Here is a 27,604-nt window from a genome sequence, read left to right on the forward strand (position 1 = left end):
ATTAGCTGAAGAGTAATTACCTGAAAATCAGGACGTGTTTGAGACTGAAGACGTGTGACTTTTAATTACGCCTTCTGGGAGAATAATGCTTTCCTCCTGGACAATTAAGACCCTTACACATTTGGATTTTTGATTTAAACGTTGGAAAAATGATCGTCTCTATGTCACAGTGACATAATGTCACCCTTAATCTGTTGCCTCAGGTCTCCTGATTTCTTTTAAAATGTTGATATTTACTCATACGGCTTGTGTTTCATGAATACTGTATATGATGGCTTTAAGGCTGAAAACTGTAGTGAAAATAACGAAGCCAAGCAAACGCACACACATCCACACGACCGAAAACCCAACATTTGTCTCGAAGGTAGGGTCAGGGACTCGCCATGATTTCTAACCCACAACCCTTCATGCCTGCTGCCCATCAGTACGCTGTTACAGAACCCGGTCTGCACACACAGCCCTGGCTCCATAAACCAGAAACAAACAGAGTTGGAGATGACTGTGATTATGTAGCTGCCAAAAACTGAGTCCTGTCCTCCTGGTACACGATCCTACTGCTCTTGAGAAATTCTCTCTGGATGAGTCGACTTAAACAGCGCAATTTCCAGACACGTCCCCCTTGCCGCTACAGCGAGGACAATTCTGTCTTCTTCATTTCTCTTTCATCCAGTTTTCATAAATAACCACCTTTATGGCCCACTGTGCCAGCATTTTGTTCTTATACCACCTTAAAACTGAACATCATGTTTTCATTAGGGACCAAAGTTGTATTTTCGAATCTGATCTGGAATTTGCAGGGAAACGAATGCAATGTTGACACTGTCCCCCACCCTGCTGTATGAATGGACCTGGTCAGGAGAACCAGGATATCCTGCGTGTAGGGGAGAACACGTCGCCCTGCAGGAAAATATGGCTCAGCTTTCACGTTCCCTTCAGCCAGATCATTGTGTCCCCACACAGTGTGTCTTTGGTAAAGAACTGGAGCTTCAACGTGCAAACAACCATGCTTTTTATATTTCCTTCGTATGCTACAAGGAGCAGGGAAGGGTGGAGGATGTTTGAAGTATTATTAGGAATGTGCAGGCTTTTTGTGCTCCTTTAGTTGTCTTTGAGGTTGTATGTTAGAAACTCTGACTGGTAAATGTCAAACTCAGGTGTCTTGATTGATTTAATGCTGTTTATTTAAAAGATGTTTTTCCTTCACTCTATAATGCTGCACTGCAGATGTGGGGCTTTAAGACAGCTCTGTTATAATTCTGTCCTCAGTTGGCTGAAATTACCTTGACTGAATTTAAAAATGCATGAAATGTAAAAATGTCTCGATTGTCTTGCTGTGCAGCGACTGCTGTGTGAAGATAATTCTGGGAAAGAATGAAAACAGTGGGAGATGATGACGAGGGAACATTTGATTACTTTTTTCTTTTTTCTCTCTTTCATTCTCATTACGCAAGCTACAGTGTTTGAAGGGTTGTGCAGTCAGACTAGACGCAGAGTGGAGCAGATGCCTTCTCCGCTGGGCTCCGAGTGTCTGTTTCGGGCAGAAGCCCTCCTACCTGACGTCACCGCACCCACAAGGCTTTGCTAGACAGCAAGGCCGTCAGATGACTGCTGGCTTCGTTCTCTGTGGTTTAAGCCAGAGTTCTGAACCTGCCGAGGGAGATGGGCTTAGTTTCCATATCAACCGTTTCCTCTTTGCCAGTCACTGTAGGGGAGACTCCTGGGAGGTTATCACGCTTTATAGCAAGTCAACAAATGGACAAACGAGGTTGTATGGGAACAGGATCTGTCTTTGATGCAGAATTAGGTTATATAGACAATGAAAAATCCAAGCAACAGGGATGCAAAAAGCTGTTTTCTGTGCAAAAAGTTTATTTTACAGCTCAATAGTGCTGAATCCCCTAAAAGAGTCAATAATGATATGTTTGTGTGTGCCGCTGTGTACTGAAGGATCCGTCCTCTCCTCACGCAGGCTCTCTGAATGTGGGTCTTGTCCGGCAGTGCCAGACCCTCCATGGCAGGGACCGGACCTGCATCCCCCCTCAGCTGCCCTGGGAGTGGGTCACCACGCTCTTCTTCATCATCCTGGGCATCATGTCCCTTACGGTCACCTGTGCTCTGCTGGTGATGTCACACTGGTACCACGAGGCCACCAGATATGCGCGGTGGATCGCCTTCACTGGGAGTAGGTATTCACTAGCCTGTTCTGCTGGAGTTTTCATTTAATGGTCACGCAGAAATGGACCAACAAATAGTCTAAAAAGTGTCTGTTAATTCTGGTTTGGTTGCAAATGTGATATTCAGCTAACTGTTTTAGATTTTACAACAAACTTGAGGGAGAATAAATGCTCACAACTGCAGCTTCCCCAGAGACTAAGGCATTAGGTTAAATCTGTATTAAGAATATTGCCTGACTTAAAAAAAACAACAGGTGCCAGTGTCAAACAGAATATTATGAGAATTAATTAACTGACAGGTTTCCAATGGGACCACATAGAAACAAACAATCCCACACAATCATTTTAGAGTCACTAATTAGTATGACTTGAATGATATGATATGGCGGTGAGTTTCCCATGAAAGAAGGTGAGCTAACCTGACATCAGAATGGGTGTCATTTTACCACGACAGATGAAGCAATAGTCATTGGTTTCTGAAGAACGGTTTTGAAGCACATTTTTCTCAGTTTTTCTTCGTAATAATAATAATAAACTTTATTTGTATAGCACCTTTCATACATAAGATGCAACGCAAGGTGCTTTACATAAAAAGAAATTTAGGGCATAGAACATAACATAGAAATAGAGGGCATAAAACAAAAATCAAAGCCGCATAGTGGAAGCAAAAACAATAGCAGTAAAGCAGCATAGTGAGGACATAACCAACACATAACCCAAAGGATCGATCAAAATAATCAAAATACAGACAGTATTTTAAAATAATTTAAAAGATCAATTAAAAGCAAGTGTGTAAAAGTATGTCTTCAGCTGTGCTTTAAAAATGTCCACAGAGGCTGCCTGTCGGACATACAGTGGGAGTTTGTTCCACGCAGTTGGGCCGTAAAAGCAGAAGGCCGCTTTACCATATTTTTTTAGTTGTCATTTTTTGGGGCACAACGAGCAGGTCAGCGGTGGAAGACCTGAGGGGTCGGGTTGGGACATATTTAGGGAGGCAGTCCAGCAGGTAGGGAGGCGCGAGATCATTCAGAGCTTTATAAACAAGTAAAAGAACTTTAAAATCAATCCTAAAAACAACTGGAAGCCAATGCAGTGAAGCTAAAACTGGAGTAATATGTTCTCTCATCTTGGTTTTAGTTAAAACTCTGGCTTCCGCATTTTGGACAAGTTGTAGTCTGTCTGTTGTTTTCTTTGGTAGACCAGAGAAAAGTGCATTGCAGTAGTCAAGACGAGAAAAGACAAAGGCGTGGGTCAGCGTTTTAGCATCATCCAATGACAGGTAGGCTCTGATTCGAGCAATATTTCTAAGATGAAAAAAGGCAGTCTTAGTAACATAACTTATGTGTGAGTTAAAATTCAGATCAGAGTCAATAATGACACCCAGGTTCTTGACTGTGCCGTTGCTATCTACAGCCAGGTTGCCAAGTTGTCTGCTTATGATTGTTTTCTGCTCACTGGACATTCTGTTTGGGTTAGAATCCCTCAGGTTTGAGTCCCGTAAATTCTGTTTTGTTTTATTTTATTGCTTTTTTTTGTTTAAACTGTAAATCGTGGTTTTAATTTGTTTTAATGTCTTTGTAAAGGACTTTGAAACACCTTGTTGTTGAATTGTGCTATAGAAATAAACTTGCCTAGCCTGGGCTTACTGAGTACTGCCATGTTGCTGATGCTGGGAACACACCCACCGCATGTCAATCAAACTTAGCTTTGGCCACAACCCCGCTTATATATATCTGCAGAGGTGCCGGCGTACATTTACAGCAGAATATACCGTTTAACATGTGGACTCAACGGCAAAATAAAAATGAAAGTCAAGGCAAGGCGAGTTTATTTGTATCGCACAACTCAACAACAAGGCTTTACAGAGACATTAACACATGGCTGTACAACAGGCTGGTTTCTTCTCTAAGATTAGTAGCATGACTAGGGTTGCCACCTTTCAGAAATAGAAATAAGGGACGCCCTGAATTCAGCAGCGCAGGAGCCAAAAAAAAAGCCCTAAAACCTCTAAACTGAATAAAAATGTGTTTATTTTATATGAAAAACAAAATGCTTTGATTTAAAGTTTAAGTGCTTTAATAACATTGAACTTGCATGACTGTAGAGACAGCCAACCATACTAGCAACTGAAATATCCTCCTATGCTACGTATGTCCACATCAGCCCAGATGTAGAATATACAGTTGAAGAATATGGTGTAAAAGTTAATTTATTTCAATAATTCAACTAGAATATGGTGTAAAAGTTAATTTATTTCAATAATTCAACTAGAATATGGTGTAAAAGTTAATTTATTTCAATAATTCAACTAGAATATGGTGTAAAAGTTAATTTATTTCAATAATTCAACTAGAATATGGTGTAAAAGTTAATTTATTTCAATAATTCAACTAGAATATGGTGTAAAAATTAACTTATTTCAATAATTCAACTAGAATATGGTGTAAAAGTTAACTTATTTCAATAATTCAACTAGAATATGGTGTAAAAGTTAATTTATTTCAATAATTCAACTAGAATATGGTGTAAAAGTTAATTTATTTCAATAATTCAACTAGAATATGGTGTAAAAGTGAATTTATTTCAATAATTCAACTAGAATATGGTGTAAAAATTAATGAAAATACGGGACAATACGGGACTAATACGGGACGCGTCCCGTATTAGTTCAATACGGGACGCAACATTTTTTTCTCAAATAAAGGACAATTCTGTCATTTACGGGACGGGTGGCAACCCTAAGCATGACAATTACAGATCAGGAAGCCATTGGCTGAGCCGACATCAGTCATGTTAGAAATAAATGTATTGATTTATATACATTCTCTTGGCGTGGTACAAAAAATAAATAAAAAAATTCGGTACATAAGTTGGACATTTTAACGTTGGGGGTTTATTCAGCCTGGAAATCAGATGGTTGGTGCTTGAATGAAGCTTTGAAACCCCAATCCCTAGTTAAAATAGTTTGCCATCGTTTTGAACTTTCCCCAGCTGTACAGTATGTTTGTCTTTTAAAGTCCTTACTAGGTAGAGCTGATTGCTCGTCACCGGTCCAGAGGGGGTGTTGATGCTGCTCTCTCTCCTGCTCTTTCCTGTCACAGTGGTCCTGTTCTGTATGGCTGCTCTCATTTTCCCCACCGGCTTCTACATCAGTGAGGTTGGAGGACAGCCATATAAGCTGCCCAACAACACAATGGTGGGCTCCTCGTACGTGCTCTTCATCATGGCCATATTCTTCACCATCGTGGGACTGCTCTTTGCTGGGAAGGTATGCTTTCCCGGCTGACATCGCCTCCCTGCTGATTATACATTCTTGGAGTCCCAAAGAACTCTTTTAGCGGATTTCCGTTTGTATCAATGTGCCCAGCGACTGAGCAGATGAGTGTAAGAGGTGGATAGATGGGATATTTAAACAGCGCGAGTTTAAAGGGGGCCTTAAGAATAACACAGCCATAATCAAGAGTTTAGAGGCACATCATTGATTAGACTTGTGTTGAAATACCAACCACTGACCACTCTTCTCCAGCATGGAGGATCTTCCCTTCTTCCGTTGGTCCCTCCTACGAGGAACTACACAAACATGTAAAATAAAGCTTAGTTTCCTGATACATTTTATTTATTTAATTGTTCCGTTTGTGTAAATATGCTTTTTAAATTATTTCACAAAGTTCTGCCATCAGTATGTGTAGTGGATCACCTTGCCTTAAAAAGATCTGTGTTTTTTTTAATATAGTGAGATCAATCAATCCAAAAACTTTGGCTGCATGCATCCATTTTGTATGAAAGTGCTGCAAGTGAAACACGGAGCTGCATCCACGGATGGCGACAATGCAGGAAGAGGAGCTGTGACTCAAGGCTGTAAAATGTTGGACAAAAGAAAAGGAGCAGGTGTCAGCAGAAAAACTGATATCTGCAGGGTGGACCTACTGTGGCCTCTCAGTTCCAGCTTTGTTAACTTTAGATATAGTGAATGTATTATTAACTTCTCCGAACACTAAACAGGAAATTAATGAATTTATGAACTGTTTTGTACATTTGGAGTATTGGTGCCTGCGTTTCTGTATAAATGAAGAGGTGGCAGGTCTTTATCTTCTAAAACCAACGTGATTTTTGTGAATGAGCATGGAAGATGTTATCTAAATAAAAATGACTCGATGAAAAGTCCATACTCATTGTTATTTATTTATTGACACAGGATAAATTCTGAGCCCAAAGGAAAAAAACACCTGCCTTTTATATTTGTCTAAACCTAACATTTTGGATATGCATCAAGTACTTCTGATGGCCCCAAACTAACCTTTCATTTTCTGCAGATGCCCTCAACCTTAATAAAATCTTCCACTTGGCAGACTATGACTGCATTACACTCCAACAAGTGTATATTTTGCCTGCAAGAGAGCACAGGTTGTATACGTTGCTATGTGTGTCCCATCTAAGATATAATTAAGCTTATTTATAGGCTCCATATGAATTGTTCAGAATGGTACATGAGTGATGAATGGGCCAAAAATCGGTATCTAATCCAAGACGATTTGAACCGACCATTAAGTGAATGTATGTGGGCAATTCATGTGGGGTCTATGAGAAATCCCACGAGGCCCCATTTTTCAGCACATCTATCTGTGCCCTGTGTTTTCCTGAGAAAATCCAGCCATTTATGTGAAACAGCAGCAGGGATCCAGTCGTGTCATAAAAGGATCACATGGCGCCCTCAACTATTCATACTGAGTCTCGGACCCGACCTCAGACTTGCTGCTGCTACCCTCAGGCCTGTTTTAGTGTATGCTCGTTGTTTTTCTATAGAAACATCATAGGTGTAAGTGATTTTTGTTTCAGCTGTAAAACAAACTGACCTTTGGCTTTCCCAAAAACAAGAAGAAACATAAAAAACTGAACTTTAAGCAATGAATCAATGGGCTGAAACATCATGTTGATGCAGTATTCTAATATTTCTAAGCTGTAGTTATATGGGAAAAAAAGGTATATAACACATTTTCAGGACAAAAACATTTCTTATGAATTACAATATAAAAATGCAGCAAGTACCAAATCGATCTGCATTACATAAATTGAAATAATAAAGAAGGTGTGGGTGTAATGCTGTATTACACTGCATTCTCAGCTGGTTTGACAGATAACAGGGCTGCTAGTGTTACAGTAACTTTCCAGGTGCACTCATTGTAACGAGGATAAATTCACGCCACAAGATGGCGTAATCGGTCAAATTTCACTTCAGTTACAAGGATGTACACCAGAGGCTCACCAGAGGGAGCAACATATCCGGCTCCTCTTCCTTCCAGGTCCATTCAGACCTTACAGTTCCTGTTCTTGAATGTTGTTGGTCCACGCTGGAGGATTAAGTCAGGCCATGGATGGACTGTTTTGCTGTGGCTTGGCCTGTTGTGCAGCGATGAGGAGCACCGCTCCAGTGAGGAGTTCCAGGGCGAAGGAGAGCCAGGCCAGACCCATAGACCAGCCGAAGGAGGTCTGGATGTAGGTCAGACCCTCCTGTCCTACCAGCCGCTCCGTCTCAGCCAAGGCCTGATATGAGTAGATGATGTAGAGGCTTACGCCACAAAGAGTCAGGAGACCTGGATATTGATACATCACACACATACGCACAAAATGATTATTCTGGTTTCCAAACTCCGCTTAAAGTTCTGATTCTGATTCATTAAATCAAAGAGAACTGAACTACCATTCAGGAGAAACTATAATGTTGTTAAAAATGAAAAATCACAGAGCTCTCTTTAAACTTTGCTTGTCAGTTCAAAAATTTCTTCTTTATATTTCTCAATATATTAATAGTGCATATGAGTTTCAGCTCAAACACCAGCACAGTTTTTCCCAAGAAATTATAAACCAGAGATTTGCAGCAGCAAGAGGCCAATAATGACAGATGATCAATAAAAAAAAAAAAAAAAAAGAACAAACAGTAAAATCAAGCCAATCGTAAAGCTACTTAATATTTTGTAATAAGAGACAGGAAATGAATTGACGCAAGTGTTTTCTGTCTAGACTAACACACTAACACCATACACACAAGTTTAACGGTGTTGCTATTGGAAACCCTTTTAATTTGACAGCTTGGTCCTGGTTTTAAGGAGGTGCAAGTGGAGCTACTCAGGGTGTGACTAATAAAAATGTTATTGCAATTACACCCTGAGGTGTAACAAACTGGGAATATGAAGAGGAAACCGCATCTGATGTCTCATTTTCATGCACATCGCCACAAAGAGCGAAGAAACTGGAAGAGACAGAGAGGCTACTGGGAAATGACTGAACTATAGGCCTAGCAGCAGAGACCACGTTACTTCTAATAATCCATTAGGTCATGGTGCAGCACATGGAAATAGTAGTTCTCACCCCTTAAAGGCTTATCAGTCTGAATGGGTGAACTGGCCAGATTGAAAGAACTCTATTTGGTTAGTGGTTTATTTGTTAGTTTGGAATCAGTCAAACAAAAAAGCAGTATGTTCATTTGGCTTCTTGGCAATTATAAGGCAGTGTCCTCACTCAGCTGTAGCACATTGTGTTTGTTTTTAACATGACTGTTTTTATGCAACAGGAAACCTCACTACGAACAAAATCTACAAGAACAATTTAAAATCTATAACACCAAAGGTGGCACCTTAGGTTTGCCTTTACCTGAGGAAAGACTGCACAATTTTGTCCAGGTTGATGCTAAGATGCCTGGTAGAACCTTGTCCCAAGTAAATAACGAGTGGCCTTTTAAATCCAAGTTTTACTTTGCTTTTGAAAATGTGAAATGGATCATTAGGGAAGGAGCGATAAAACTCAAAACTGCTCCCTGCCTTTAAAATATCCGTGGTGAGACCCCTTCTGAAGAAAAGCAATCTGAATCCTGACGTTTTATATAACCATAAACAGTATTCAACTTGCCATTTTTAAGCAGAATTTTAGAGAAATTTGGTTTGAGTCAGTTGAATGATTTCTTTAATCTATAAGGTTGAAATAAACACAATAATCTTTTGCTCCAAGAAGAATTCAAACTGTTTTTTAAATGAACCACAATACAGAGACATCCTTGTTTAAGATCATGATCTTAGGTGCAACTTGGACTCACAAAGATTTCAGTCCTGGTGCTACTAGATCTAAGTGCACCCTTTGACACTGAAGACCACCTAATGATTTTAAATACACTTAGGCAACTGGTATGTGGTAAGCCCCAAGGCCCAATTTTAGGCCCAATTCATTTTAATTTACATATGATTCCAGGGTGATGGGGATGGGGCTGTCATTAGAGGACATGGACTTCATTTTCACAGCTATGCTAATGACACCCAGCTGTACATTGCCATGTCTCTTGAAGATACATGGCCAATCAATGACCTTTATAATTGTATTTTAGATATTAAATCATGGATGGCAGAACATTTCCACGAAAAAACAACAACATTTTAGATATTGGGCATAAGGCTAAGAGATAGAAACATTTTTCAAAATGACATGCTCTAACTTTAAGGACATTTGATCAAGTAAAGAACCTGGTTGTCATGTGATGATGAGGACCAGAAACCGGGCTCAAGATATCGGTTTAAAAATTTCTGCATTGGCGTCTTAGATTTTGTATTTAACCCCGTTTTTAGTGTTTTTTATTGCCTATATCTTATTTATTTGCTCATCAATTTTTTTTACGTATTATTTATTTATTCATTAACCTTTTATCTCAGAGTCTAATATTTCACATTTGACTTTTCTTTCATTTTCTTCCATAATGGTCTCTGTAAAGCGCTCTGGGTGCCTTGAAGGGCGCTATATAAAACCAAGCTATTACTATTATTACTATTATTATTATTATTTTCTTATTTTAGTTAGTGTATATTCCATTTTAGTTTTTGAATTCAGTATTCCCTCACTGGGAGTCCTCTGTGCCGGTAGATATGTTGGCTCTGGTTACTCTAGCGCTGGCCGCTGGGGTGTGCTGGGGTCCGTACATCCATCCTACAGTGCTGGTGTTTGGTACCCAGCCCCACCCAGGGTGGGTTGTTATCCATCTTACTATTTCTTTTCACCTCTGAACATGTTTTATCACTGATGGGGATTCTGGGTGAAAGGGTAAGAGAGTAGGCAGAGGAGTGGGAGTTACTCTGTTTTCACTGTTAAGTAACCCCTATGAAGAAAAAAGAAGATGCTTTTGCTTTCTTTGACATGAAATCTGAACAGGATGTTCACCTAATAAATATGCAGATGTTCCCTGACTTTATTTTTAATTGCAACATCTCTGGCAAAACTTAAATAGCTTTTTCCACTGGTTTCATGAATTGCACATATTCAGGGGAAATAACGTTTGAGGAAAGCTTTGGACCAACCCAGGAAACAGCCGAGAAAAATACCCAGGCTATTTAATGGTCAGGAAAGAAGCTGCAATGTTGAGATTCATGCACAACAAAGTATGGAAACAAGAACCCATTATATACACATGTAAACAATAAAGGCCAGAATTATTTATCACTGGTGAAAACATTTAATTGCAGTCACAGCCATCAAACAAATCTCCTGATGGCCAACAAGCCTTTTGGAAGTCTATGGATTTGATACCGCTCCTTTTCTTCAACAGACTCCAGGTCATTCATGTGGGAAGGCTTCTTTGCCATCACTTTGGTCCTTAGTTCCCACCACACGTTTTCTGTGGGATTCATCTCTAGACTACAGCAGGGCCACTCCACAATCTTAATTTTTCTCCTTTAGGTTGCATGTTTGTGATCATTGTCCCTTGGAAGGTCTAATTTTGCTCAAGGTCAAGTTTTTCAGTGGATGTTTTCTTCCTGAATCAAATCTCTTTGCTCGTAAAGCTGTGTACTGTACCATTATTTTGAAGTGGCTTGAATGCTTAATAACGAGTGCTTTTCAACCAGACAAGCCAACACAAACAATGCAAGTTAAAATAACTAATCAAATGACCTACTTAGATCTTTCTGCTCTTACCATCAGACTCTTTAAATTAGATTGTACATTTCAGTGGACACATTCTAAGATTAGCTTTTGCAGTTTTGCAAACCATAAGAAGAAAGGATAGAAAAGTCAACCCAAACATCTGTTGTCTATATGTATGTGAAAAATAATGAACCTTTTTCAAATAAATCCATCTTCCACTGGATCTTTACCATGCAAGTCACTTAACTTCTAAAGCTGTCGCTCTTCCTGAGGCTATTGAACCTGCAAAGTTCTGTTTTGTTAATTCATTTTGGGACCGGGACCAACACGTGGTCTATGAGGTCTGCAGAGACTTGTATAATTCTGAGGGAACAATGCTCCAATGTTCCTTTGTATGTATAGATCTCACTTGCCACGAGCTTTGATCTAAGACACCCGTTGTTGCTCCTGACAACAGTAGTGGTTGTATGGGACGATGTAATTAATTTGATTTGCCATCATCTGAAAAGTCAAGACATTACACGATACAATCAAGACACTGTACGGACTTTAAGACTCAAGTTCACTAAGTCACGCGGTTGCACTGCTGTGGATCTTTAACCCTCCGGGGAGAAAGTTGACATACCGGCTGTCACTGGATAATTCACACCCCGACCACGGGGACCTTGTTTTTAGACTTGATTGATTGTGTTTTCTTTGCTGAGCTGTTTTTGTATCTCTTTTTTTTCTCTGTCTATGTGAGCTTTGTTTTCACAGATGCAAGGAGAACTTGGTGAAATAAGTCCACCTTGACCGCTATCCGCTGAGACCAACCGTGTGCAGCATCTGCTGGAGAGCTTTGAGATGTTGGTGCCAGAACTGCTCCGGTTGACTAGGATGCCTAACATGCAAGTTGATGTACAGACAAACCTGATACCAGTTAGCACTAGACCGGGGGTCGGCAACCCTCGGCTCTAGAGCCGCATGCGGCTCTTTAGCGCCGCCCTAGTGGCTCCTGGAGTTTTTTCAAAAATGTTTGACCTTTTTTTTCCTTTTTTTTCTTTCCTTTTTTTCCTTTTTTTCTTCCTTTTCCTTTCCTTTTTAATCTCGTCATTTCGACTTTTTTCTCGTCATTTCGACTTTTTTCTCGAGATTGTACTTCAACATTAATCTCGACATTACTACTTTTTTCTCGACATTGACTTTCTTCTCGAATTTTCAACTTTTTTCTCAAGATTGTACTTTAAAATTAATCTTGACATTTCAACTTTTTTCGCGAAATTTCAACTTTCTTCTGGAAATTTCAACCTTTTTCTCGAAATTTCGACTGTTTTCTCGAAGTGCATAATGAAAAAAAAATCTTCCCCCAGTTCTAACTAATATAGATACATGCACCATGTGTTGCCTTAATTCTGAGGCTTATACAAGACTTTTCGTTTTTTGCGGCTCCAGACATATTTGTTTTTTGTGTTTTTGGTCCAATATGGCTCTTTCAACATTTTGGGTTGCTGACCCCTGCACTAGACGTACCAATTATTTAAAAAAATACAACTTACAAGGTTGAGAAAAGTTTGATGGGAAACAATAAATATTCTGGAGTGATATAGAGGTCCAGATCTGAATATTGAGCACCTGTTGAAGGTGATGCCAAGGAAACCTTCCCACTTCAAAGACCTGGAGACAACAGAAAGCTTGTAGATACCGTTTATGACTATGAAGGAATATGGGCGTGGCATTTTTAGTTCAAATGAAAACAACATAAAAGTAGGCCCAAGTCGTCATTAAGAGCTCCAACAAAACAATTACTGTCTTTTATCACTTTGCCCTTTGCGTTCATCATTTTTTTCTTTTTTGTTAAAAAAATTACAATAAATCCAAAAAACTGCAAAGGAATTAATTGTTTTGAGCATAAATGTATGTAAGTTATGTTATAAATCTGCAAATCTCCCTTTCAAACACTGCACCTCACAATGCAGTAAAGTCTGACTCTTATCCTTCCTTTGACAACATATCAAGGTTTCCTCTTTTCAGGCGTCACCAGAGCAGATCATCGTGTCCTACACATTGTTTTGGCTTAGATTTGACATTGGATGCCCTTCCTGACACAACCCTCTCTGTTTCCCCAGGCTTAAGACCGGCACGAGTCTTAAGCCTGACCTGGCTGATGTGCAGCATCCACCTTCCCGATACGTTCAGGTTTTTAAAGACTTGATTGAGAATGTGGCCAAATCCCAAGCAGCAGAGCCGAGCTGTAAAAACAGTAACAGAACTTGGCTTGGAAGCTGGTTCCAACAAGTTCACAGGATGAATGCAATTTAATTCAAGCCTTTATCCCATTCCACTCATTACCATGTGCTGCCTATTAAGGGAAGACTGTAACAAGTCTTTTTAAAGTAAGTGTTTGTCTATCACAAGGTCCTCTTTATGGCGGTCATAAGGCACTGGCAGGAGTGCTCCGGAGATTCAGCGGGGAAGAAGTGTGTCAGACTTTCAGCGACAAGAGTAATTGAATTACTCAGATTAACATAAAAGTGTTGAAATAGTTAACTATAATTGTACTTTACCGATAACCTATTTAATTTATTAGATACTCAAGTTGAGTGTTTGGCAAACATAAAGTACATGCCGATTCAATTGCGACTTCCAATTTTTCCTTTCCAAGTCCATCTATTGAATCATCTGTGCAACACTTATAAACAATTTGATTCCAGTAGCTGTGGACTGTGGCAGTGCCGTGCTGTTCTTACTCCAATGATGGTCTTAGTTTGGATCAAATAACCAGCTTTACATCTTATACTGCAGCCGATTTATTTGAAATACTCTCGTCATTGAGTTGGGTACTGCTTTTTTATTTTTTGATGCTTTTTTGTTGTCAGTTTGTTGTCTTTTTTCTTTTTATATATATATTTGTGGCATTTCAGCGGGTTTAAGATCTGTCTCTCCAAGGACTTTTTTTTTTTTTCAAGGTAACAGTTCTCCGAAATGCTTTGACATTGACTTGGTTAATTCACAATTTATATCCCAAAATAGCTGCTCTTTCTGGGACCAAAAACACCAGTGTGTAAAATCTATTTCAAAAACGTGTTTCCAAGACTGTAATGGAGCTGCGACCCGGCTCATTTTATAGCCGTTTGTAGCAGTGCTGTCAATAATATGATCAGCTTGATACTTTATAGATGGCTGTTTTATCAAATGGAAGAAACACTGCAAGCGTTTGTTGAAAGCCTGCTGGTTTTGACTCTGAGCTGCGTTCGCTGGTGTGTAAGTGTGTATACAATGGAGAAAAACAGCGCTGTGTAAGACCAAGGCTGCATGAATGTTTGTGTGAATCTCATTTGTGCAGAAAATGTGCTTTGAGCTGCCAAGAAGACTAAAAAAGCACTGTATACATGCAGTTGGTTCATTTACCACAACTAATGTTCTAAGGGCCTGATTTACTAAGATCCTAAATAAAGAGTACTAAATTGCGTGTGCACTGAAAAAGTTTGCACGTGCTGTTGTTGTGTGTTTTGCGGGTGATCAACTAAGAATGCTTGCGCAATTGATAACAGGTGCAAACCGCAGTATTTAAATGAGGTGTCTTGGTTTGCGCCATGGAGAGTCTGGATGGAAAGCAGGATAGTCGCAAGCGTAATGAAATTTGACGAGTTGGATTTAGAGATATTAGTGGAAGAGGCAAATAAACACATTCATGAACTACAGCAAAGAAATTTAAACATTACCAAAAGAAACGCAATATGGGAGAAAATCTGCGATAGAATAAATGCAGTTGGTAAGACAAAAAGAACGGCAGATGATGTTAAAAGAAGGTGGCAAGATATAAGGCGAAGAACTAAAGAAAAAGTGGCCTTTAATAAAACTTCGGCAAAGACTCTCTCTCTGCTATTCTTTGATTTTGGCATGTCGCCTCCTTGCCACAATAACAGCAGCCATCAGTGCGTAATGCTGGGCAGATAGCACCTTCCTTTCGAACTTATTAAATACAGACGCAATCACAATCCCCGCAATTACTTTCGGGCTTGGTAAATCTCATTGCATGTGGTAAATGAACTTATTTGCATTTTCCCCTCCCAGTATTTAGCGCTTTCTGGCGGGTACGCCCCATATTGATTATTCATCAGGGCAAAAGTACTAAATGAATAGCGTGTGCTATTTTGCTCATTTGAGAGGCGCAGTCCTCTTTGCACGCTGTTAGTAGATCAGCTTGCACATTGGTTTGCGGGTGATGTCAAGTTTGCACACGTTTTTACGCACGCAAACCTTTAGTAAATCAGGCCCTAAGTGGTTAAAAGGGCTTTTTTCCCCGTATGTTGAGGCTGCCACAGCAGAGCCTTGTGTCCCATGTGTTGATTTGACATTGTCTTTGTTTTTTTCTGTTTTTAAGTTAGATGCCGTGTCCGACACAACCTTCCCCATTCATATTATTTTGGGACGGGGGCAGTGGGGACAGTGGGGGATTCAGTGTTTTTTTTCCCAGGGACACTATGGCATCCAATGTGGCCTGATCTAGACACTATGGCATCCAATGTGGCCTGATCTAGAAACCTTTGGGGGAAGCAACTCCACGCACTACGCCATGGCCACCGCTGCCATGTGCTGCTGTTCATATTAAGTTATATTTAACCGGATCTAGATCCTGGGAAGGCCCACATGAATTCTTGCCATGCCTTCATAGATAACGCCTTCAAACTGGAAGAAGTTGAAATATCTTTACACGGGACCCTCTGCTGACTGACACCAGGAAGCTGCTCCGAAGGGTTTTAGAGTTCCCTGATGTGGGGTAAAAAAAATGTAAATCCTTTCCATCAGCTACATTTTTGTGGTGTGATGTCACTGGCCAGCTGTGGCAGGCTGCCTTTGATCTTCATTTTCTAATTACATTAAATAAAAAACTAGTTTTCATTTAATTTAGGAATTAGATTTAAAACCTAAAATTTCTACACCTATGCCACATATTTAGAGGGTTTTTTTTCCCCCATGAATGCAATCCTTTTATGTCTCATAATTTGAATATAAAGCACTAATCATTGTCACACATTTCCTCACTCAGATCTGTTAATGTTCAGGTTATTAACACTTCTTCTGTCCCCCTTTTTTAGCATAAAATACACAGTGGGAAAGTCTGGGCACCTGCAGGCCGACAGCTCTGCTGCTCCGAATATCTATGCCAGTAAAGGATGACTTCATTTCAAAGATGCATAGAGCTTAAGATGAGAGTTCCTTCGGTAACATTTTAGTCCTTGTGGTTTAAAAATCCACGAGAAAAATGACACAGAAAGGGTGTGTGGACTCTACACAGTCACTATTGAGTAGCACCCCCTTGGGCAAACGCTGAAGCTTGTAAACAATCTTTTTTAGCAGCCAAGAATCGTTCAGTTCTTGTTCGGGGGATTTTCACTCATTCTTCCGTTGAAATTCTTCGCCTTCTGTGAAATTCTTGTCTTCTTGCTATCTTGTGCTGGTCTTTCTAACCGTCTCCACACGTTTCTGACGATATCCAAGTCCAGGAGGCCCACGGCAAAAACCTTTGAACTGCTCCTTTGACGTGATGTGGTCTGCTGTGGATTTTGACCTGCGTTATATTCATGACTGTATTGAGGAGACCTCTTTCATTGGACTCGGCGCTGCTTGTTTCCATAATTTTATGGTATTCAATGCAACTGAATTAAATCTTCGGCGTGCCACTTGCTGCAAAACGAGCTCAAAGCATAACTGATCCAACTCGTGCCTGGAACATTTCCCGAACAGTTTTAATATTTACATTGAAATTTCTGACCCTTAATCATTCGCATAAGAAGCAAAAGATGCGTCTTCCCCTTCTTTCATTCTCAGTGGAGATAATACAGATCTAACAAGCTTATTAAGGTGTGATTATCTCAGATCTTGTGGAGGTACGGTACCTAACCTTTTTTGGTGTTCTTTCTTCTTTATGTATAAACTAGAAAAATTTTTATGGGAAACAATAAATATTCTGGAGTGATATAGAGGTCCAGATCTGAATATTGAGCACCTGTTGAAGGTGATGCCAAGGAAACCTTCCCACTTCAAAGACCTGGAGACAACAGAAAGCTTGTAGATACCGTTTATGACTATGAAGGAATATGGACGTGGCATTTTTAGTTCAAATGAAAACAACATAAAAGTAGGCCCAAGTCATCATTAAGAGCTCCAACAAAACAATTACTGTCTTTTATCACTTTGCCCTTTGCGTTCATCATTTATTTATTTTTTGTTAAAAAAATTACAATAAATCCAAAAAACTGCAAAGGAATTAATTGTTTTGAGCATAAATGTATGTAAGTTATGTTATAAATCTGCAAATCTCCCTTTCAAACACTGCACCTCACAATGCAGTAAAGTCTGACTCTTATCCTTCCTTTGACAACATATCAAGGTTTCCCTTTTAAAGGGTCACCAGAGCAGATCATCATGTCCTACACATTGTTTTGGCTTAGATTTGACATCGGATGCCCTTCCTGACCCAACCCTCTCTGTTTCCCCAGGCTTAAGACCGGCACGAGTCTTAAGCCTGACCTGGCTGATGTGCAGCATCCACCTTCCCGATTCCCAGCATCCGCCTGGAACATTTCCCGAACAGTTTTAATATTTACATTGAAATTTCTGACCCTTAATCATTCGCATAAGAAGCAAAAGATGCGTCTTCCCCTTCTTTAATTCTCAGTGGAGATAATACAGATCTAACAAGCTTATTAAGGTGTGATTATCTCAGATCTTGTGGAAATACCTAAACTTTTTTGGTGTTCTTTCTTCTTTATGTATAAACTAGAAAAATTGCGTGAATGGTTGTTTGTCTCTCTGGGGGGTTGTGTCAGGAAGGGCATCAGGCCGAATCGATGTAAGGACTATGATCTGCTGCGACCCCTCTGCTCACAGGGATTAACCCAATATGGTTGGTCCCCTTTATCATCAATTATTAGTTGCACAGTTTAAAAGTTTTACATGTGTCTGCAAATGTCCAATGTTTTGAAATTTCCTCAGTACTTAAAATACTAAACAAATAGGAGGAAAAAAAAACAAATGTTCTTGTTGTTCTCCCTCTCAACCTTCCAGAGTCACTAAACCCTTTACTGCCTATTGGTTGACTTTGAAGTTGTATTTTTTGTCCTTCTTCTTTTAATTGCAGAGGGACCAAGTCTTTATGCAGCAAACAAACAGTTATAGTTTTAATGTGATCCACAGTAAGAGTGAGGGATTAGCACATTTGTGAGGTGTCCTGTCCCTCACTGCACAAAAGCCCCAAAATGATACTAATGTGTAGGGAAATTGAGTCTTTTCTCCTTTATCTCCTTCAGCCTGCTCCTCTTTCATTCAACACAGACACATATGATGCAAAGCAGCACTGCCTCACTGCTGGCTCATGCTGGTTGTGATATATTTTCTATTAGCCTTGTCTCTTCTGTACAGAGCAGCAATATATCACTAAAATCTTTTAATCTTAAACGTAATTGATGATGTGTTGTCTTCTGGACAGAGGAGGGAGCTCTTTTGTGTGTGGACATCGTGCATAACATCCCTCTAAAAGTTTATTTTTTTAAGTTATTTGGCAGGTAGTAACATGCATATTCATGGTTTTTATTTTCATGGATAAATGTTTTGAGTGGGCGGTGCAATAAGTCATCTCTTAAATAACCCGAGTCTGACCTTTTTCCTCAACTGCAGCTGTGAAAAAGAGTGAAAATTAATTAAAAAAGTTAACTTACTGCAGATGAAAAAGTAGGAGGCTGTTCCAGTGAGGAGGACAGGGCTCCGAGCCAAGGAGCTGACCAGTCCACAGATGCCACCAAACAGCAGCATGACCAGGCTGAGGGGGAGCAGCACCACGATTGCTCCATGCATGTCTGGGGCAAGGACAGATGGTTAATGCTGTATCAGTGCACTCATGTTTGTCAAATTCGTTTCTTAAGAGGCTGTTTGTAACAAGAGGCAAAAATCGCAGGAAAGGAGAAAGACCAATCAGGATTTCTGACGTGAGGAAAGAAAGAAAAAGGGAGAAAAAAGGAGAAAATACGGTATAAAAGGGTGGATTGAGGAAGTCAGATAAAGACAAATTGAAGGGGATAATAGAGGGCAAGGAAATGTTAACCTAGATTTTTTGGGGGGTTTATGTATTCTGTTAATAAAAATAGCTTTTTAGGGGGGTGGAGGGTGGGTGGGGTTGAAACATGCATTATTTCCACTTTGATCAGACACAAAATGCACTGTGTGAACACTTTTTTTCTTTAAAGTATTTTCAGCTGTCCTGTGGAGGACAGGTGACCTTTTCCAGGTGTACCGCACAGAGAGTTGGGATAAACTCCAGCAGATCCCTGCGGTTTGATGGTTGGTTGATGGTGATCTTTCCATTTAATAACGCAGAAAGGAAGACAGGTTCTTGCATACATGTTTCAGAATGATACTTTCTGGCAGAATAAATAAGTGTGGTCAAGTAAACTTTCTGGGTGTTGTGTCACTACGTAAAAATACAGGAAAATGACCCACTTTGATTTCTTTCCCCTTTTTTTAAATCTGTGCTAGGGGTCCCCCTGCATCCCAACCTCCCATTGCAATTGAATTTCCCTTACGGAGTATTGGATGGCAAGTAGACACCAGACTCACTCAGCATGCGCAGCTCCGTGTCAGAGTATTTGGAGTAATCAGCAGAAAAGGAGTCTACGGCGTCGGCGTGCTTCTCGCCTGGATGTGACAAAACGTGGGAACAGTGGCGTCAATTCAGTGGAAGCTAAAGTATGGCAAGGTTACGAGTCACAGAACTTAACTAGAGTATCAATCAACACATCCAGCAAATACTCATCACAGAAGTCTGCTATGGAGCTTATCTGTGTGGTCAAGAAAATTGAAACTTTTTCAAATGCAGTCTCGCTCACTGCAAAAACTCAAAAAAAAAAGGAATATTTGTCTTATTTCTAGTTAAAATGTCTAATTTTTAGTAAAAAAATCTCATTACACTTAAAACAAAAGTCATCACCAGAAAAATTACTTGTTATTTTACCATGTTCACCTGTTTCAAGTAAATTTTCACTTGAAATAAGTAGAAAAATCTGCCAGTGGGACAAGATTTATCTTCTCATTACAAGCAAAAAAATATTGTTCCACTGGCAGATTTTTCCACTTATTTTAAGTGAAAATCTACTTGAAACAGGTGAAAATGGTTGTTTTTGAGTCTTGTCTTAAATGAAATGAGATTTTTTTTTACTAAAAATTAGACATTTTAACTAGAAATAAGATAAATATTCTTGTTAAGATTTTCAGTTTTTGCATAATAACTAGTGAAATCGATCATGTTGTTCTGATTTGCATTTGTGGTTATTCTATATGTATTAAGTAATAGAATAATCAATACAAATAGACACAGAGTAATTTCATAAATGTATTAAAAAAACAAACATTTACATTTTCCCTTGAAGCCAAGGTGTGGCGACTGCCATACCTTGGCATACTGAATTGACGCCCCTGCGTGGGAACAATTTTAACCAAACTGATTATCTGTAATAATCAATTCATTGACCTGCTCCAAGTGCTAGATAAATAAAAAGAAATCAAGGAGAGGCTGCTGCTTACCTTCATTGATGCTCCACAGTCCAGAGTGGGAGCTTATGTCCTCGAAGTCGGTCATGTTATATGAATTCATTTCAATGATGTACCAATAATCGGTTCCGAGAGACGTGGCCAGAAAAGCGAAGCTGAGAATCCCGCAGATGCCGGCGGCGACCACCAGCAAGCCGAAAGTTTCCTTCATCCTGCACAGGTGAGTTGTACTTCGTGCGTAAGTGAGGATCCCTACTGGTGGTCCACTCCTCCAGGGATATTAAAAAGAAAAAAAACCCTCTATAGTGGAATTGGGGATTCCAACTGAAATTATTCCATTAAATATTCATAAAAAAAGACGGACATTGAGTCGGGCTGGATCGTGTCTCACAGCTGCACGCACAAGTGTGAGTGAGGCCGGAGTGACTGTCAGGGAGGGACTTGGACAGTCAGGAGGCGCCTGCTTTTACGCGCGGCAATGATGGATTGAGGGAGGAGGGAGGCTGTTAGAGAAAACTCCGAAAGCATCTGCGCCTTGATGAAAGAGGGATTCATCCCGGTATTTTATGCTTCGTCAGAAGAATCCGGTGTTGCGCCAAAAAGTGATTGCCTGCCAGAATCTGATTTGTGGCCGCGGGAGCGCGCACAGCAGCTCGTTGAACGATAGCGCTAAAACGTCAGATTTTTATATTAAAGCTCAAGAATGAGATCAAGTCATATTTAGACAGAAACAACTTTTCATTAACTGTATTTGGCCTTCAATCAATTTTTGGCAGGTGAAAATGCCTATTTTGTGTTGTAATGGTCCTTTAAAAGAGTTCAAAGCAATCATGTGAGCTCTAGTGTTTATATTATGAAGCTCAAGAATGAGATCAAATCATATTTAGGTAGAAACAACCTTTCATTAATTGTATTTGGCCTTCAATCAATTTTTGGCAGGTAAAAAGACCCATTTTCAGGGGAGAAATCAGATTCTGGCAGGCAATCACTTTTTGGCACGACACTGGGAATTATAAATATATTACCAAGACCAAGAAGACAGCACTCCAAAGTACGTGTTGTACAATCTGTTTGTCCTAAAATGATCCACTACATCAATGGGTTTAAAATGGAATATATTTAATGAAAATGACATTTAAAAGTAACAAAGATACAGGACAACACAGAAAACACGAAGGCAGATGAACAAACATGACAGTTATTGAAAATACAAAACAAAACAGTCACTTGATAGCTTTCTTCCCATTCATGTACATCGATTGCGTGTCACTCTTCTCCCATGGATGTCTTGATGATCTCTGCTCTCCTCAGTTTGACTGCCTCTTCAAGCTTGGTGATTGCCTCTTTACCAGTTTTGTTCTGTGAGTAAAAGGAAATCAAGTCTGGATCAGTACCAAGGATGAGATTACGCACATTAATATGACTGCAAGTAATTCTGTCGCAATACATGCCAGTAAAACAACCAAAACATATGAAATAGCTAATGAGTTTACTTGTAAGTATCTTGAGTGTACAAGTTGATAATTAAGAGATGATGGTGTCAAATAAAAAACATACAATCAAGAACTTTTGTTTCTCCTTCTGTAGTTTGACGAATTCTTCCACAGTCAGCTCTTCTACTTTCTTCTTCAGGGTGATGAAGTGGCAGGATGGTGAATGAGATTTGTGTTCCTTCCTGGCATGAAAAGGACAGTGATTAAAATTGAATGCAAGCTTTTATTTACAAAAACTTCAGATAATTGATACATGAAGTGCTGATGCAGAGGCAAACATCCATTAATTCATCAATTAAGTTGTGCTCATCTGAGGTCAGGTTGCAGGGGAATCAGGCTGAGCGAAGAGGCCCAGACCTCCTTCTCTAGCATTTTAGGGGGGCGTTCCCAAGACTGTTGGAGAGTCCTGGCTCTGCCCCAGGGCCTCCACCTGGCTGTACATACGCAAACACCTCCCTAGGGAAGTGTCCAGGAGGCATCCTAACCTCAACCGGTTCCTTTTAATGTGGAGAAGCAGCAGCTTTCCTCCAAGTCCCCCCCGGATGATAGAGCTTCCTATCTGCATTTCACACTTTTCCAACTAAGAATCATACGGCCTGAGATTTGAAGGCAATGATGCTCATTGCTGTTTGTTCACAGTTGGCTGCAAATCACTTCCATGCGAGCTCAAGATTATGACTCGAAGCCCAAAGGACCACATCATCTACAAAAAGCAGAGATGTAATCTTAAGGTCATCAAACCCAACCACCTGGAAAGTCTGTCCATAAATGGTTGTCAACAGAATCTGCACTGCAACATCTTTTGATTTCTGACAGCAGATGCCAGGGTGAAAATTTCCAAAGACATAACAGTAGTCACAAGCAATCTCTCACATGCAAACTAAAAGAGATGTGTGCGTCATGAAGAAAAGCCCATGGATAAATTGTTTCCAAAATAATTTATCTTCAGGTAATGTTATACATTATCTTTGTTATTTTTTTCCAAAACATATGTCACTAATCAGCCTAAGAGGGGGAAATGTCATAGTAAAACTGATACAAAGATTGCTGGCTGCCTTTCAGTGTTTACAAGCAATAATCTGCGTTAGAAACACATCTTTACACGGGACCCCCTATGCTGATTGACACCAGGAAGCTGCTCCGAAGGGTCTTTTTTTGTTATTAAGTTTAAGAATCTTCATTGATTTTCCACTGTAATGATCAGCTTATGTGTCTTGTAAAATCCCACTCAGTATGCAAAAAAAATTATACGTGACCTCTAAGGTTGAAGAACATTAGTTTAAAGTTTAAAAGTTTAAACAAAATTTTTAAAAATCAAGTTTAATTCTTTTAAAGACATGTGTTTCTATGTGGCCTACCTTAAAAAAAAAAAACAAACTTAAAACAAGAACTACTTAAAGCGACACTACGTAACTTTTCCACCTTAATATCATATTTCCAGAGTCATTGTGATGGTACATCAACTTCCAACAGGTTTAATGACACCTCTGTCATGGTCTGGGGGGTCTGTATCGCCTTCACTGGCCCTATGTAACTTTGAGGAGCATGGTAGGAACCCTGCCACACTAAAAAACTACAAATCTTTACGACTTTGACTGCTTTACGGCATACGTCACTTCCCCCTCCTTCCCGATTCGCAGTCGAGACGAAAATGGGCGGGGCGTGGAGCTCAGAGCTCCACAGAAGCTGCGTTGTGGCTGCAGCAGCTCCACACAACAGACGTGGGGAAAAGATCCTAATGGTTTAACTTTTCAACGGTTTCCTGCTCGGAGGCAGAACCACGGAGACCAAGTATCTGACATAACAAAGTAAAAGAGTGAAAGAGTCGTCGGCTCGCTTTGGATCGCGGCTGTAACGACCAAACACCGGCTTCCACACAGTAAAGCCTGAATTATGGTTCTGCGTTAAATCGACGCAGACCTACGGCGTAGGGTACGTGGCGACGCGCAACGTACGGTGCGTGTCGCCGCGTACCCTACGCAGAACCATAAATCAGCCTTAAACCACAAACACTGACACAGACCGCGTCGGATCAAAACACGGGTTTTATTCCCCACTTCGCCAGCTAAACGCAGTTGCTGGCCAGCTCTCTGCGGCGCAATTAACCCCAATCTTCAGATAAAACTAGTTTGTTGAGGAAAAAATATTAACTCTTATTTGTAGCTGCAGAGGAAAAAAATAATCTCACGAGGAAAACTAAAATAATCACGCCTCGGAGCCTCTTCACCATAATATAGCAGTCAAAAAAAAAAGAAAAGAGAAGTAAGAGGGATACAAAACATGTACTGTATGTTGTACTATTATACTAATTTATTGAAACACATGGGTCTTCAGTAGGGATTTCATATGGATCCAGACCGTTAATAATCATTATTTTCTCCATATCCCGCTCCCTGGCTTCCTTGTTTAAGGTATCCCGGTAAATACAGTTCCTTTCCAGCAGTTTAACATCTTTTTTTTCTGTTCACTTGGTGAAACAGAAAAGCGTCCCGTCTTCTATCAAAACAAATGCAGCGATGGGACAGGGGTTTTCCGGCAGTACGTGCTGGTGCTCATGGGAAACGTAGTGTTCTTTCTGGTAAAACATTACCGCTTTTGTCCAAAAAATGCCGCCAAACTCAGAAAAGCTGAAAGTTACGTTGTGCTGCTTTAAGTGATAAAGGAATAAGACTGCAAAAAATTGTGTCTAATTGTATTTTAATTTCTGAACCGCCAGCCTGGCAATGTTTTAATCTTACTCTGGGTCATCCTCTGGCTCCCAGCCCTCCAGCTCCTTGAGGCAGAAGAAACACATGGCGATGTCTGGACAGTTGTCTGAAGGTGTGTGGACAAAGCCAGCTTTGGCCATCTAGAGGGAAAAAAATGAATAGTCCGTTTTGAAAAATAAATAAATCACAGTTGTGTGCAAATCTGGAGTGATTATGATCTTCTTTTGCTTCATTAAAATCATAACCTGTTGCAGAAGAAGCAAAGACACACAGACCAAATTAAAACCAACACCAGAAAAGCTGAAGAGGAGAGGTAAGCAGAAGAAAAAACAAGGAAGAAGTTTGCTGATGTTTAATTACATTTTTACTCTCTATTTCTTAAGAGACTTACGAGGTAACAACGTATTTCCCCTTGGGGATTAATAAAGTATTATATTCTATTCGTATAGTGATCTTTATCGGTTTTTACTATAGAGTAGCAGTATAGAGAGTAATATGTCGCATCAACCAGTACTATACACAAGAGCAGATTTTATAATAATAATTTATTATAATAAATTTAATATCTTATTATAATATAATCTGAATATCTGAATATCTGTAGTGAGGTGAAATATCTTTGCCACGTGATCACAGATCAACTGACAGATGACGAGGACATTTATCGTCAGTGTCGTATGTGCAAGCAAATGTATTGTCTCGTAAATTTGGTTGTTGTACTGTTGGAGTGAAGTTGACTCTGTTCAAAGCATATTGTTCACCTCTGTACACTGCACATCTGTGGCTGAACTATAAAAAAAAAAGCCAGCCTTCAGAGACTGCAAGTGGCAAACAATGATGCTCTGAGGATACTGTTAAAAAGGCCCAGATGGACGAGCGCGAGTGAGATGTTTGTGAGTGCTGGAGTGAACACAGCGCAATCTGTTTTGAGAAATGTAATGTACAGGTTTATCCGTCGGTTAAATCATTTGGATAATCAAATTGTTGTGGTACTGGTGAACATTATAGTGCCACACGCTACACGTCTCAGTTTTGGGAGCATTGGTATAAGCGTCTTTTAAAATGAGTCAGACTATTTTTTAGTTCTGTGTTTTTTTTTTAATCTTTTGTATTGTGTGTTTTTGATTGTATTTGTGTATGGACATTTAAGTCTGGAATAAAGCATATCTATAATAAGAATAATAATACTAACGCACTATTTTATTTATTTCTATTTAACCAGGTAAGTCAATTGAGAACAGTTTCTCATTTACAACGACCACCTGGGCAGGAGGCAGCACAAAGAGTCAAAAAACATGTACATGATAGGTTTGACCTTTGCAGGAAAGAGCAAGTCTCCAACGACGGTTCCGGCATTTATATCGACAGCTGGTCATATCAACACTGCTGATTTTTTCTTCTCACAACTCAGTTTTGTGTGTTTAAATTTCGAAAAGTAAAACGTTGTTAAACGACTGCAGTGAAAACTCAACCGCTTCAGGCGTTTACTCACATTCTCCGGAGTACACGTACAGTCTTCATTAAAAGGCCACCCTTCGAACGTTTTAAGTCTGTTTTCAAAGAAATACATTTTGATATTCTCTTGGCTGAACAGGTCCATTGTGGTTCGCGTCAAATCAAAAGTATATTGTTTTATTCCGACACCGAGGGCTACTGTGCCGTGAGTGTTTTCAAATTTGGGCGGAAGTGGACTTTGACTGTTTTGATTGGTTGTTAACCGATCACGTGACTCCAGTCTTTTTCTTCTTCTTCTTTTTCAAATGTGTTTCTTCTTCTTCGCTTATGAATAAAGTAGCCGTTTAGTTTGCCAAGTGTGGAAAAATATACACATTCTACCTTTGATATATCAGAGCTGATGTATCAAAGTATCTTTTATTTTAATATCTTTCTGAAATGTCGATGCTATTTGCCTTAAAATGCCCTACTGTTTTTGTTATTAATTTTATTTATGTTTATTTTGTTCGTGTGTATGTCTCTTGTTCATGATACCTCCCAAAATATGTTCAATTTTCTTATATCGTATTGAATTTCCTCCACAAGCAGTTTGTATAAATGTGTGTTTTTGTTTATATATGTTCAATAAAAAAAAAACGTGGGGAAAAAAATAAAACAATACGATACAAGATATATTATACGTAATACAAATTTGCTTAATTTTAATTCACTGTGTTATTCACTATATTATTCTCGAATTTAAAGGTAGAACATGCTGCGTTCCATTTCCCTCGGAAGTCGGAACTGGGAATGACGTCACAGCCGAGTTATCAGCGTTCCAGTTACAAAGTAGGTAAACAAGTTTGTAGTTCGCATATACCACATGAAAAATGTAAATTACACTATAGCAGCATATATATGCCGAACAATACTTGTATACAACTGATTTAGTGTGACCAAAACTAGAATGAAGTGCTACGAATTTTTACGGAGCTCTCTTCTACTGTTTACAACCGGGGCAGCCATCTTGGAATGTGAACTCGGGGGTGGTGAAGACTCTCCCACTTTCCCAGTGGGAAATCCCACTTCGAGGGGCGTTCCAGTGAAAAATCAAACTGGGAACTAGGAAATCCCCACTTCCGAGGACAAATGGAACGCGGCAGGATTTCCAATTCTGTGTTGTTTTCATGGGAAATGTAGTCCATGTGTGTCATTGGTCAAAAACTGACGCGCGGAACCTTTTCAGCCTGTCAACAACCGGTTTGTGATCGTTTTGTTTTTTCCTGTATTTCTCATTCCATCACCGCTTTTTCGCAATGAAAGACCGGTGTAGCGTGGAGGTTTGGACTGAGTTCGGTTGTTCATTAAGCAC

At 39.7% G+C, this 27,604-nt stretch overlaps 3 protein-coding genes across 4 annotated transcripts in view; 1 reads left to right on the forward strand and 2 right to left on the reverse strand.

Moving 5' to 3' along the window:
* LOC133419477 (uncharacterized protein C16orf52 homolog B-like) overlaps positions 1-6,353 on the forward strand; it is a 12,505-nt gene extending 6,152 nt beyond the window's left edge. Inside the window, exons 2-4 of one of the 2 annotated variants that reach the window (XM_061708671.1) lie at positions 1,970-2,182; positions 5,276-5,442; positions 5,908-6,353. In XM_061708671.1, coding sequence (XP_061564655.1) covers positions 1,970-2,182; positions 5,276-5,442; positions 5,908-5,910 — 383 coding nt within the window. In that variant the 3' untranslated portion in view covers positions 5,911-6,353. Of the gene's footprint in view, positions 1-1,969; positions 2,183-5,275 lie in introns of both variants that reach the window. The other variant, XM_061708670.1, reaches the window with a different exon arrangement.
* An 833-nt stretch (positions 6,354-7,186) lies between these two features.
* Positions 7,187-21,013, reverse strand: tmem235b (transmembrane protein 235b). The gene is made up of 4 exons (XM_061708669.1): positions 20,631-21,013; positions 19,668-19,745; positions 18,773-18,910; positions 7,187-7,765 (listed from the first exon to the last, which is right to left on the reverse strand). Exons 1-4 carry the CDS (start codon positions 20,806-20,808, stop codon positions 7,536-7,538), a joined length of 624 nt encoding a protein of 207 aa, XP_061564653.1. The 5' UTR covers positions 20,809-21,013; the 3' UTR covers positions 7,187-7,535.
* Positions 21,014-21,695: 682 nt separating this feature from the next.
* On the reverse strand, positions 21,696-26,502 carry birc5a (baculoviral IAP repeat containing 5a). Its single transcript, XM_061708717.1, has 4 exons — positions 26,291-26,502; positions 24,829-24,938; positions 22,155-22,272; positions 21,696-21,956 (listed from the first exon to the last, which is right to left on the reverse strand). The coding sequence occupies exons 1-4, from the start codon at positions 26,396-26,398 to the stop codon at positions 21,864-21,866; spliced, it is 429 nt and encodes a 142-aa protein (XP_061564701.1). The 5' UTR covers positions 26,399-26,502; the 3' UTR covers positions 21,696-21,863.
* Between the last annotated feature and the right edge of the window lie 1,102 nt (positions 26,503-27,604).

The sequence above is a fragment of the Cololabis saira genome, chromosome 19 (genome assembly GCF_033807715.1).
Source record: "Cololabis saira isolate AMF1-May2022 chromosome 19, fColSai1.1, whole genome shotgun sequence".
Taxonomy (NCBI): domain Eukaryota; kingdom Metazoa; phylum Chordata; class Actinopteri; order Beloniformes; family Belonidae; genus Cololabis; species Cololabis saira.

What these genes read in the sequence shown, in the direction of transcription:
- birc5a (XM_061708717.1), bottom strand. Translation starts at nt 26,398, where the DNA reads ATGGACCTGTTCAGCCAAGAGAATATCAAAATGTATTTCTTTGAAAAC. An exon ending in GTACGTGTACTCCGGAGAAT is followed by an intron (nt 24,939 to 26,290) that starts GTGAGTAAACGC and finishes TTTTCCCTCTAG; the next exon opens with ATGGCCAAAGCTGGCTTTGT. An exon ending in AGAAACAAAAGTTCTTGATT is followed by an intron (nt 21,957 to 22,154) that starts GTATGTTTTTTA and finishes TTTTACTCACAG; the next exon opens with AACAAAACTGGTAAAGAGGC.
- tmem235b (XM_061708669.1), bottom strand. Translation starts at nt 20,808, where the DNA reads ATGAAGGAAACTTTCGGCTTGCTGGTGGTCGCCGCCGGCATCTGCGGG. An exon ending in ACTGTGGAGCATCAATGAAG is followed by an intron (nt 19,746 to 20,630) that starts GTAAGCAGCAGC and finishes TGTCACATCCAG; the next exon opens with GCGAGAAGCACGCCGACGCC. An exon ending in CACGGAGCTGCGCATGCTGA is followed by an intron (nt 18,911 to 19,667) that starts GTGAGTCTGGTG and finishes TCCTTGCCCCAG; the next exon opens with ACATGCATGGAGCAATCGTG.